Source organism: Camelus bactrianus, chromosome 2 (genome assembly GCF_048773025.1).
Source record: "Camelus bactrianus isolate YW-2024 breed Bactrian camel chromosome 2, ASM4877302v1, whole genome shotgun sequence".
Lineage (NCBI taxonomy): Eukaryota > Metazoa > Chordata > Mammalia > Artiodactyla > Camelidae > Camelus > Camelus bactrianus.
Window position 1 is genome coordinate 77,357,969 of NC_133540.1, and position 13,453 is coordinate 77,371,421.

Sequence of the window (13,453 nt, forward strand, 5' to 3'; positions counted from 1 at the left end):
GTTACTTAGGAAATGTCATAACAGGAAATATATGGAACTTATGAGAAGAAAACTCTGAAACTAAATGGGAGTTATTAAAGAAGACATGCAATATACCATGTTCCTGGATGAAAAGACTAGGAATAGCAGAATTATAAGTTATTTCCAAGTTAATTTATATACACACACACACACACACACATATACATATGTATACACAAATATTCACACAATTGTATTCAGAGTACTGATGTGAGCTTTTCTATGTAAAAATTCAACAAAATTATTATAAAATATATGTTGAATATTAAGAGAAAATTTAATAAAAATGAAGTAATAATCATAATTTGAACATAAATTATGTATTATAAAAATACAGTAAGTAAGATAAAATATTAAAATTAGGCAGGTTGATCAATTATAAAAATGAAATCCCTGAAGCATCACTGTACTGTATATATTTGTGTGGTAATTTGATAGGAATGACTCTCCTCAGAAAATCAAATGTCTGACAGGAAGTAGCCGAATAGGGAACAAACCAATTATTGTGTGTGTGTGTGTGTATATGTTTCAAATTATATAATATGAAACTTCTGGAGAGAGAGTTCTTTGAGTTACTTCCTTTAATTTCCATTTTTGAACAATGTATTAGATAGAATAAACTTAGGGCCATAGTCACAATAGATACTAAAATTAATAATGACTTCTAGGGAATATTATCTTGTTTACTAAACATTCCAAGGCAAGTAGACAGTTAGACAGTGTGTGTATGGTTGGACAGTGTGTGTATGGGAGGGTTGGTAGGGGAGGCCATTCTCATGCCCTCACATTTATTCCAAGACCCAGTCTAATGGCACAAGGGTTCTAAAATCTTCCAGAGGGTCGTTGCCATTCATCTCCTCAGGAAGGAAGAAAAAGCATTGAGAAGACTCTAATGGGGAGTTTTTATGGCTATAGTAGTGCACATTACTTTTGCTTCCGTTTCCATTAATTAAAACTCAACCTCATTGCCACACCTATAAATGAGTCTGAAAAGTATAGTCCTCTTGTGATTAAGGAAGAAGAAAATATTTATGAAAGAAACCATGTAGTTCAAAAAAAAAAAAAAAAAGGCAGGATCTGATGCACCAATATCTTTTTTAATGTGTAAATGGAGATTAAAAAATACCTTTATTGAGGTTCATTTAACATAAAGCTCATCCATTTAAAGTGTTTAGTTCAGTGGACATTAGTGTATGTATAGTCTTACACCCATCACTGAAATCAATTTTAGAGTGTTATCAGTCCTCTAAAAAGAAACCCTATACCCATTAGAAGTCACACCCAGTTTCCTTTCTCTGAAGTGCCTGGCAGCCACTAATCTATGTCTCTATGGATTTGCCTATTGTGGACATTTTGTATAAATGGAATCATACAATTTTTGATCTTTTGTAACTTGCTTCTATCATTTAACATAATATTTTAAAAATTGATGTATATCATAGTATGTATCAGTAGCTAATTCTTTTTTGTTTTCAAATTATATTCTATTGTATGAATATACTATGTTATATATATCAGTTGATGGAACTTGGGATTATTCCTACTTTTTGGCCATTTTGCATAAAGCTAATATGAATATTCATGTACAAGTTTTTGTGTGGAAATGTTTCACTTTTCTTGGATACATACTTGAAATTACCGAGTCACATGATAGCTATGTTTAGCATTTTAAGGGACTGCTAAGTTATTTTCCAGCATGGTTACATGGTTATACATTCCAAACAGTAATATGAGGGTTCTCACATCCTCACCCACGCTTGTTACTGTCTTTTTTCTTTTAGCCATCCTAGTCAAGATGAAATAGTATCTCATTGTGGTTTTGAGTTGCATTTCTCTAATGCATAATGTTGGCTTTCTTTTCATGTACTCATTTGTATATCTTACTTGAAGGTGTATTATTCAGTCATTTCTCAATTTTTAAGCTTTTTGTTGTTGATTTCTAAGCATTCTTTATAGACATGCCTTTTTTAAAAAGACCACAGGATACCATTGTTAAAATACATTTAGATTTAAGAATCCTTTAGACCGCATTTTCTAAGAGAGGCTTTTTGCTTGGATTTACCCACTTAAACTTCATCTATTTTGAATTCACTTCAAAATTATTTATCATTTGTCTAGCCTCACTTCACTTCCTCTTTTGTTTATTTGATTTTAAAAATAAGTCATTAATTCACGTTTTTATTATGATGGCAAAAACTAGTAATTGGCCGTTTTTGAAACTTTATTCTGGTGTGTGAACCATACAGTGGTGACATAACAAAATAGCAAGGTTATTCATTGGGTTCTTCTAGTTAGTTTCTAACTACTCCTCCTTAAGAAAATGATAAAGGACTTTAAGCTTTATCATGGTGGCCAGAAATAGAAATGTCTCTATTTTTGCTGTAGTTTGTATTCTTGGACTTCCAGTGTCTGGAAATCCTTTTTTGACATTTTTGTATCTTTGCTCAAATTTTAAGTATTGAGCTATTTATTTCCATAGACTTTCTCTGTTATGTCCTACAAACAACTCAGTGCCTCTTTTGAGTCATCTCAAGAAATTTATGCAATTTACGTCTCTATCAAATTTATATATTTTATATTAGTGTCCTCTGTACTCACTCATATCACATTTTTACACAAACAAACAGAAAAAGATAAGAATCGAAAGAGAACCTGAGGTTTTATATGGGAAGGATCCTAGTAAATTTGTACTTCAGCCCATTGGACTCATCTGAAGTATTACTATTTCAGAAGAAAAGATTAAGAGAAAACTAAATAAAGATAATGAGTGTTTTGTAAATATTAATATTGAACAGCTCCTGCAGTTTTAAAGAACCCTGAATAAAGGAGGATGTCACATATTTAGAAAGAAATATGTACACGAAGCCCAGAAACTGAAGTTTACAACATTGTCTAATCTAAACTGATTTAGAATCCTAATTTGCATGGTTCTGTTGAACAAAGTAGAAAGATTTCAAGCGTTAGAGTCTAATTCCAATTCTGTTACTTCTAAGAAACATGACCTTAACCAATTTGAATCACAGTTTCCTTATTTGTTAAAGGAGTAATTAGGCCTACTTTGTTATAGCATGAGGATTAAGTAAAACAATGTATAGAAAGGCCCGAACACAAAGCCTCACACGTTTAATCTTGGGAAAATGTGGTCATTAAAACATACCTTCAGGAATTAGAACCAAAACCCAAATGACCTGGATAGCAAGCAAAATTTAAAATACATCACCATCTTGGGGTCACTTATTTTCCATAGTGTTTTTCAAAGACTGCATTGTATAGTCTTAATCCCCAAATGTGACAGTTTCTCTAATTATGAGCCTACACATTTGTACACACATTCCATCATTATATTCAGGACTCACCCACTGGACTGTAACTAAGTCTTTAATGAGTTACTAATGAACATCTTAGGCTTAGATCAGCAAAAAAAAAAAAAAAAAAAAAAAAGAAAGTTAGAGTGTTGAAAAGCTATTCACAGTTAAGCCTGTTGCTTTTAATTAGACTATAAGCCTAATAAAATTTCCTGTCTTCACTATTCTTCCCAGGTTTGACAAAACAATAATGAGTGACAGATGTATCCTCACTTTGATATTATCAGTTTAATGTGAAGTTAAAAGGGATAAATACATTGAGCTAAATTAGAGAAACTATTGTTTGGTTAAATACTAAGATATAATATGCAAAATCAAAATAGTGTGTTTTACAGTGATTCATTTTTTTTTCTTGGACTCAGATGACTTCAAAACAGATTTTGTTGTTGCATTAGAAAATAACAGATGACATGAAGAAAAAAAAAAAGATCCAGATATGACTTAGATCATGTAGATTAAAAAAAAAAAAAAACAAACCTCTATGTTTATAAAAGAACAGTCAGCTTTCACACATTGCTGCTTCTCTCCAAGCTGTTAGAGATACCACGAAAGTAGTCATCATAGACACTACCTGAATTAGATCAAGACTATTCGTTTCTGTGCCTCTTGTTAAAAATCAACAATGGTGGTGACTATTTAGCAATGATCCTTTTTTTTATTATTATTATTCCTTTTGATAGTGAGGTTGGTGAAACCATGCAAGCCTTAAGGGCACATGATTTAATAATGAAGACAGATAATACATAAAATTCAAAGCAACAGGCTGGTATGATGCTCTCCCTCCAGGGAACACAACAGTTTTGCTTAAAAGGAAGCCTTTTATATTGGTCACAATGGCTCAGGACAGTTGGAAGAGCTGTGATAGCCCAGATGTTTAATGGGCTACAGGCTGTTGCTAGGAGGCAAACTTGATGTCGTGCCTCTGCACACAGATTAAAAACCACTATGTTGATTTTTAAAAGTAGATGTCTGATAATAATCACGCTCGATGTATATACTGTCGATATATGTAATCAATCAGTTTGATACGTGAGCCCGTCAACATCTCTGCTTCCTTGTGAGCCAGCATTTAGGCATTCATTTTGTATGTGTTGAGGAGGGGATGAAGAGGTAAAAATCTCTTACTACCAGAAAAAAAATACATAAAAGTTTCCATTCCTCTCAACTATCTTCAGAAATGCTGGTTATGATTAACTTAGTATGGGGAGAAAGAACTCACTCACAAGACAGATCTCTGTCAAAATATGTATGGTTTTTGCCACTCCCACACACACATTAAATATAATTGACAGTGTCATTAGGGAAAAGTGCCCTATTACTATAGTTATAAAGGTTTTTAAAGAAATTATTTACTTACAGCATTCTGAAAGCACATTTTCTAGATCATTAAAATTTTAATATCCTTTAAGAGGGGATTAGAGGAAGGGAAATTAAAAGTCAGTATTCTCCAAAGAACAAATTCCAGGGTTTTAGTTTTGTTATCATTAATTTAAATCTATTTGAATTATATTTACAAAGAGGCAGGTGTTTTTAGTTGGAAAAGCTGTTAGTTATCACTTTTCTGATGAATGATATATACTATGCCTTTTATTTAAATTTAATGAAAATAATATCTTTTTGTTGGAAACTGATTTTTTTTCATAAATTTATGTCACTAGCAGAAATTTTACTCTCTGCTTACTCATTTTAACAAATATTTGAGGTGTTTATATCACAATATTACAATCTAGACAACCATTACAATGAATCAGCCACACTCTTATTCTATTTTTTGGACATGGAAGATGCCACACTTGGAAGCTAATTAAAAATAATCTTTTAATGTTGTTTCTTTTATTATTGAACATTAGGAGTTAAATTTCCCTTTAGCTTTATTCATAACAAGTGTTTGGTTCTTCCACTATTCTCAGAATGTCTTTTACAGCTTTTATAACTTGACTGTTCAGTTTTCTGGTGAAAGTTTAGCATAATGTTTTATTTTACTGTAACAAGTTGTGTTGTAGAGAAGAACAAGGAACCCAGTTTGAAGGTAAAATTGCTTATCTTCATAGGGCATACCTACTCTGCATAGAGCAGTTCAGTCTAGAAAGTCTGTTGGGTTAAATTGAATAGTATCCATATATGCATGAAGTTGCTTCATCATACACAGGTGGACAACACATCACTATTGAGCCATTTTCTTACAAAACCCAGAGGTGAAACAGACTTTTCTCTGTGTTTGAACATCCATGGTGTAATTTCTGCCTGGTGGCGTCCTTAGTCAGGTGCTTGAATGGGAACTTTTATGATGATTGTTAGTGATGACTACCCAGCCTATAACGGAATTATGCAGCTGTCACATGCACTTTGGGGAGAAATCAGGAAAGAAGTAATTTATTTATATGAAGTAATTTATTTATATTTAGTAATATTAATATTAAGTAATTTATTTATATTTAAAATGAAGGTGCTGGGAGAAAGGTAGAGACTTTCAGGTATGTGTAAGGAAGCAGGATTGGAAAATGAGCCTTTACTTATAAGAAAAGAAATGAAAGTGGTCGTCTCTGTCCTCTCCACCTCTTTTCCCTTTTGTTCTCTCCCTCTGCTTCCCCCCTAAGATGGATGGATGGATGGATGATAGATAGATAGATAGATAGATAGATAGATAGATAGATAGATAGAGATGTTGATATACATATAGCCAGATGGATCTGTATATGTCACTCAGATTGGATTAGACATTTTGTATTAATCAACCATTTGTTGTTATAAGTTTTTCCATATAGTTTCTAGCATTTATGTAGCACTTCACAGCTGAACACTTTTGCGCACAATCGCTCAGTATGTACTCATGACAATCCCATGAATCACAGGTAGTAGTCTCAGGAATTTTAAGATAAAAAGAATAAACTTGGAACCATCAATCTAATGATGCAGTGACATTTCAAATAGATTAGAAGAGAAGCTCAAATCAAAATATCCTTAACCAGCTCAAGGAGGCTTCTTTGAAAGGCATTTTAATCATCTACTGAACATTGGCCTTATTTTATAGACCAGTTATTTAAATTAGAAATAAACCAAGGAAAACAGCATCAAGAAGAATGAGCTAGAAACAAAAGAAGAAAACAAAAGAAGTAACACTGATAAAATCTTATTTAAGGACGAAGGCAATATTGTGTTTGCTTAAATCTTGGAAATAAAAAAGAAACCAAGACTTTAAGTATTTAGAAGATTTAATTTAAAAGTAGATTTAAAATTTTAGATTTAAGTACAGAATAGAGGGGAAGTAGTGTGAAACTTGTTGCTGATTATATACATTGTGAGCAGTTTAGAAAAAAATATGGGAATAATGATACTGAGAGTATCATTTGGAAGCCTGAGCTGTAAGGGAAAGAATTTCCTATTAAGAAGGATAATTTAAACAAAGGATTAGGCAGTTATGTATAGAGAACAAGTTTTGTATTCAAGAGATAATAGTGAAAGGCAGAATTTAATATGTAGGTTAGGGTCATAGCTGTAATTACACTACATTTAAAACTCTGTAAGGCTCATAATTAGCTAATTATTTTAAAAGCTATGGTAAAATATTACCCCAGTACACGAAAACAAATGATTTGTGAATATGAAAGTTAAACCACTTGTAACTCTGGCAGATGATGCTCTGATGATGTCTTGTTGTAAGCATTTCTCTCTCCTTACAAATATTTTAGTACTGCATCCCATTGTGGGGTCTAGATTCCAGGCTCATGATTATGATCAATAGATGTTTGGAGGAAGAAGCTGAGTAACTGACTGAATTATATAGCTGCTCATCTAAGGTGAACAAGAAATTAGTAGCAGTGGAAATTGTTTGAAAAAAAATGCTTACTTAGTATCTTTTAAATTATTTATAAATCAGTTTTGATCTTTGAAAGCACATATCATTGAAATCTGATATATTTGATATTTATTTCAATTATAAGTTCCACAGGTAAGATGAAAACTCCAGTCCTACCATCACAAATACTTTACCTCTAAGGAATAATGTTCCTATTCTTCCTTTTCTTACATCTTGCCTCATATTTACCCACAACCAATATTCAGAAACTTGGATGCTCTGATGGCCTTTGATGTTTGTAGTCCACACATAAACGTAGGGGAAATATTTTGACTGTTTTAGTAGGTTGTGAAATACTAATTTTTATATTTCATGCTTGCCCACTAGGAAAGCAGAATCAAAGTGTTTAAATAGTAAAAACATCTGAATATGAAGTAAGTATATGGACAACTTAAGTATGGCAACAACTCACATTGCTTATGATGAATATTTAATATCATTTATGATTAAAGCAGTTCAGAATTTTAAAAAATAGTGAGTCCCTCTTTTTTTTTAAACGCAATTTTTAAAGAAGTTAAGAATGAAGTGTTTCCTCCTTTGAAGAAGGTCTGAAAGAAAGAAGAACAAGATGTATTAGCCTTATCATTGCTTCCTGCCCTAGAACTGAGATTCTTTCAGACATCTTAAAATTATATACAAAAAGTTTGAAAATGTGGTCTCAAAAGGAGATGGGTGTGGAGTATAAGGGGGCTGTCTTCCACCTACAGTTCATGTCACAACATTGTGGAGTACTTTTCATAGTTAATTTGAAAGAAACCTTTCCCTTTATGAATCTGGAGAAGAAAAGAGACATTTTTGATGTGAAGCCTTCAAATATCTGTGAAGCCCAGTGTTTTCTAGGAGTAGCTTATTGTGTTTTGCAAATAGCCCATTTTTTATAGAATTTAGACAAGTGAGAGGAGAATGCAAGAGTATAGATATTACACTTTTCTCAACATGGAGAAGAACTTGTTGCTTCAAATGGAATTGGGTGCCCTAAGAGCAGAGTGAGTTTGTGATCACTGTCTCTTCGTGTGAAATTGGGAGATTTTTAGCAGGAAAGCTCGAAGGGTTATTATCTATCGTGTGAGTTGAATGATTCTTTCCAGACTTGGGATTCCATGCTTCTAATGGAATACTAGAATTATAACTGTAATGTTTATCTTGAAGTTTATTTTTTAAATAGCTTCAGGAAGACAAATTAGATTTATATTTATAACTCAAATAAATATTCCCCCAGAAGTTACACAATACATTTAGTATAACATATACAATAATTTTAAAAACAAAAATGAAGATTTAGGCTCTGTTCTCACAGCCCTTCTCCACATGCGTAGTGTAACAGCTCCTCCACTTTCCCTTCCACTGATCGGTGACTCTGGATTCCATTTATCAAGATGTCAATTTGAAGGAGAGTCTGATCTATAGACACATAAGGTACTCCAGCTTCATGGAACACCTTGGAGTCTAATATCCTTCAATTTAAGAGTCAAAGTCTATGTAACTTCCTGGTATTTTTGTATTTCTCTGTCTCACTACATAAAATTATTTTATTCTCTGATCCAAACCCACTCTTTCTAGGTCACTAGACCTTGCTTTCTAGTTGTAATTTGAACATTAATTTTTTTTTTGTTTAAGCTGTGATTCTTTCATTTAATACAGACAGTATTATATTTTTCAGCTGATGGTGATTCCACTCGATATGCATTTTAAATCAGTTGTCACTCTCTGCCTAATCTAGAAATTGACCTTTCCCGAAATTGATCTCTTTCAGTAGAAATCATTATCCCTGTGCTTTCCCCCTATCCTGTCCTATTCTTTTTCTTCCCAGGAGCTGTATTCAGTATCCTAAATAGATGGTTGATTGTCCCCAAACTAAACTCCTTACCCTGCTTTACAAAGCTCAGGATCTGGCTGTTGCTTACTCCTCTGATCTCATTCCAGATCATTCATCTCCCAGCCCACTGTCCACAGCTTCATTGGCCATTGTGCTATTTCTTGAACAGACCATGGTAGTTCCAGCCTGAGGTCTTTGCAGCAGACTGAAATGTTCTTTACTCCTGGTTTTTGTATGCCTGGCAACTTCCAATATCATTGAGATCTCATTTTAACTTTTACTGCCATAGATAAGTCTTCCATAAAGTCCTAAACAGAATAGCATTTAATATTACCCTGTTTAAACTTTGTTTACTGCGATTTGTCTGTGTCTCCCCCCACCACCATCCCATTGTCATCTGGATGTGGTTCTACTTTTTATTGGTCTCTTCCCCCCTCTTCTCTCTAACCCCTCTGCTCCCGTCTCCCCAGTACCATTTGTCTCTTGCTCTTTCTTGGGCTCTGTACAGCTCAGCTTGTATACACTGTGTACACACAAACAGCCAAGCAAAAACCCAATGGCAAACACTTTAAAAAAAAAAACTTTCTGTAGATTACATATCTATATGGAGTTTAAAAATGTCTATGAATTTGCATATTTTCTGTCTCCCACACAAGAATGGGTGATTCGTTAATGAATATAGTCTGTTTTGTTCACCAAAATCTCTAGCACCTAGAAAAGGACCTGATACATAATGGGAACTCAAAACATGTTTGTTGAATGAATGAACAAATAAATGCATGCTCCATCACTTCAGATGTCCTTATATGTTAATTTGGCTGAGTATGAGATTCAACATTATCATAACTGAAGCTTGCAAGATAAATAACAGCTTTATAATCTTTTCCTAATTTCCTTCCATAGAGTAGTTATAAAGATAGTAGGGAAAACATACCTGTACATAAGTCATATAAAAATAATAAAAAAAATTAGTCACATTGTCATTTTGGGTAACAAGGAGAGGGATATTTTAGAACTCAAAAGATCAAAAAAGATGCCACTAGTGGCAATTACTTAGAGATTTATTTTCACAAATTTTTTGGTCTTAAACCTTATTTTCTTCTTTGACACCCTTTTCGTTCACAAGAACTATCAAAATAGCATTCAGATTACCTTTTGCCTATATATTTTAGTATACATACATTATACTGAGTTTAAATAAAGATGTTTTTTCAGGGTGATGCCTTAAAGTTACATTCTAAATCTTTTCATCATAGATGGATTGTTTGACAAATTTCTTAATATCAGTTTGTTTCCTATAAGAGCTATATCATTTGTTGTGATTTGGAAGAGAACATGTTTTTCATTCTTAATTTGTGGAAATTTTATATATCAAGAGATTGTAGTGCTACTGTATAAACTTCCAGTATTAGAAAGACGATCATAAAATCCTCTTGCATGTTCACGTTTCTTATTTTCTCTCCTGCCTATGGAATGGTACCTATGCAGCATTATTATGCATGTTGTAGGATGTTAAATATAATTGTGTAAAGCAAAGTCTTTTCCCTTGTAAAGTCTGTTCCCTTCTGTTAGCAGGAACATTTTCAGTATCATTTCTATTTATTACACTAGTTGCAATTAGTGTAGAGAAATGTGTATCTATGTACCAATTCATCAGAAAAAAAAATCCTGTACTTAAATAGCTCTGTTTTTCATAGCATATAATGTATAACTGTTTTGTGAATATTAAAAAAGTCATGTGTGTACAATTTTATTTTTTTCATTATTGTCTTGGTCTTCCATATTTATTCATTTATGTACTATGTACCATTTGTCAGTAAAATCACTGTGTATATAAATGGCAAAAATGTATGTATATCTTTTTCACTTTAATGTCCATCACAGACTTAATACAGAATCTATCCTAAAATGTGAAATGACCTGAAACATATAAATAAACATAAAACAATCCATGTAAGTGTAATAATACAAGAACAAACAAAACTAATAAAAAAAAACACCTCTCGGAAACTTTCTTCACCCATTACTTTATCAAGCTTTTTGTGTGTAAATATTTAGTTCAGTAACCAATGTTTTATTGACACGGATATTAGTGCCCATAAATTACAACAGAATACTGTAAATCTATTTAAAATATCAATAATATTTCTATTTTTTCAGGTAGTTTTCTCTGCTTTCAATAACTATGTTTAGTTTCCTAATCGTTGTTAGGAATTAGGATGAGGTTTTTGGCTTACTGAAGACAGTGTTTAAATAGGATGGAGTTACACAGTCAGCATCACAGTAGGGACCAGGAGCTGTGACCTCCTCAGCTCCAGGGTTGTGTGAGTGGGGCCAGGGGTGGCTGGAGTCCCGGGCCTACGGCCTGCATCAGAGAGCAGCCTTGGGAAGAGCCTCTAGCAGGGCTCCAGTGAGGCCGGCCTGAGCTGAGCGGAGTCTGATGGTGCGCCCTGCGGTCCCCGCAGGTGGCAAGCACAGTGAGCGACGTCCAGCCCTCGCTGTTCCACTGCGACACGCGGAGCGCAGCCCAGGAGGCGCTCTACCTCCCAGACATCTCCTTCAGCAGCCAGCTGCGGAGCGCGCCACTGCTCATCGCGGACCAGGGCCCCGTGGAGCTACCAGAGGAGTTCGTGGTCCAGGTGCCCAAGGAGCCCAGATCTCAGCCCAAGGTGCGGCCGGCGGTGGGGGAAGAGGGCTGGGGGTGGCTGGGCAGGGACTCCTGGGAGGCTCAGCCCCAGGCAGTAGCCCAAATTTGTCTTCCTTTGTCTCTAGCCTCTGCGTCCGCTCGCTGTGGCTGATGTTTGCACTTAGTGATATCCTGGCCTGTTTAACAATGCATGCTTGTTCTGCATTAGAGCCTCATCACTATTTCAAAATGTTTGACTTTCAATTTCTGATTGGGTTTGAAATATCTTTGCATTATCATAGGAAGTTTAAAATTACTTTTAGTGACACTGACAACTGTTGTAAAATTTGAATGGTTGTAAAAGACACAGTTTACCATTTCTGATCATCTATCTGCTTGTTTGGAAAAAAAAAATCGCATTAATGGATACTACCAAGATTTTTGAGAAGATTATGATGAAAACATATTGGTTAGGAATAGTATATAGTCATTTAAAGCATGAAACCTGATAGAAAAGTGTTAGTTACAGAAGCAACCTAATTTTCTTATGAAGATGTTGAAAAGTGCCTTATTTATATTATTTATAATATTGTCTCTGTAGCTGGCAAGTACAGTGAGTGACATCCAGCCCTTGAAGCTCCAGTGAGGAGCATTATGTCATATTTGCACAAAACTCAGTGATTTTTTTTCCTTAATACTTTAAAAATATGTGTGTGTGTGTGTGTATATATATATATATATATATATATATATATATATTCATCTTTACTAATATTTAGGCAGTTTCTCACCAAATTCCATATAGACATTTATCCCTCTAATTTCCCATGGGGATTGTGTGTGTGTGTGTGTGTGTGTGTGTGTGTATATATATACACACACACACACACACACGTATACATACATATACACACACATATATACTATATAATATATTATTTAGATATTTAATATACAAACTATTTATATTATATATTTATTAAGTATTTATGTATTATGTATTATTTATATAAATATTGTTTTATAATTTTCTTTGTGTGCCACAACTCGAAAAATGCTGGGAAGCACTTGGCAGGTGGAACCATAAATATCAAGCCTTGTCCCAAAACACAGTCACCTCTCCTACCCCATAATTTCTTCAAGGGGATGCACATATGAGAAATACTGGCAAAGGAACATGAAATGCCACTATATTAGCTGAAGTTACCTTCTAAACCCCATTCCAGAACTCTCTGGTAAAATAAGTTGGAATACTGTTTTAGCTCAGGGACTAAGAGTGATGCATCATAAATCAACTTGAGATTTAAGAGACCTGTGAGTGTAAACCTAACTCTTCAGTTACTGTCACCACATGGAAAGAGTAAGTGTGGGGATGACTGTGGCACTCATAGAGGCGCTGTCCACTCAGGAACACTGTTCAGTCAATGGCCTAGAATGTTTCAATTCAAATAAGCATTTCTTCCTTGGTGGTGGTGACTTGGGGGCAATGGTGGTGGGTAATTGCATTTATTTCTACAGAAGCATGAAAAATTGACTCTTAAGTGTTTGGAAAAATCAGGGGAAGTGTAGAGTAAACATTATTTAAGAACTTGATTTTTTTTTTCTTTTTTCTTTTGTTTTGCATTACCATTTCAAACCTGAAATTCTCTAAATTGGGTGCACTTATGTTTTTACCAAAATAGACTTCAGAAATCACAAAGTTTTCATCAGGATGTTGACTTTTGAATGATATTGTAAAGTAGTAATATGAAATTATTATTTAATTTACA

General features: G+C 33.9%; 1 protein-coding gene across 10 annotated transcripts in view; it reads left to right on the top strand.

Moving 5' to 3' along the window:
- ADGRL3 (adhesion G protein-coupled receptor L3) overlaps positions 1 to 13,453 on the top strand; it is an 822,802-nt gene that overhangs the window by 269,409 nt on the left and 539,940 nt on the right. For 9 of the 10 annotated variants that reach the window (XM_074344099.1, XM_074344100.1, XM_045504712.2 and 6 more), the window contains exon 4: positions 11,524 to 11,727. The exons of the other annotated variant lie outside the window; for it this stretch is intronic. In XM_074344099.1, the coding sequence (XP_074200200.1) occupies positions 11,524 to 11,727 (204 nt within the window). The remainder of the gene's footprint in view (positions 1 to 11,523; positions 11,728 to 13,453) is intronic. 10 annotated transcript variants of the gene reach the window in all.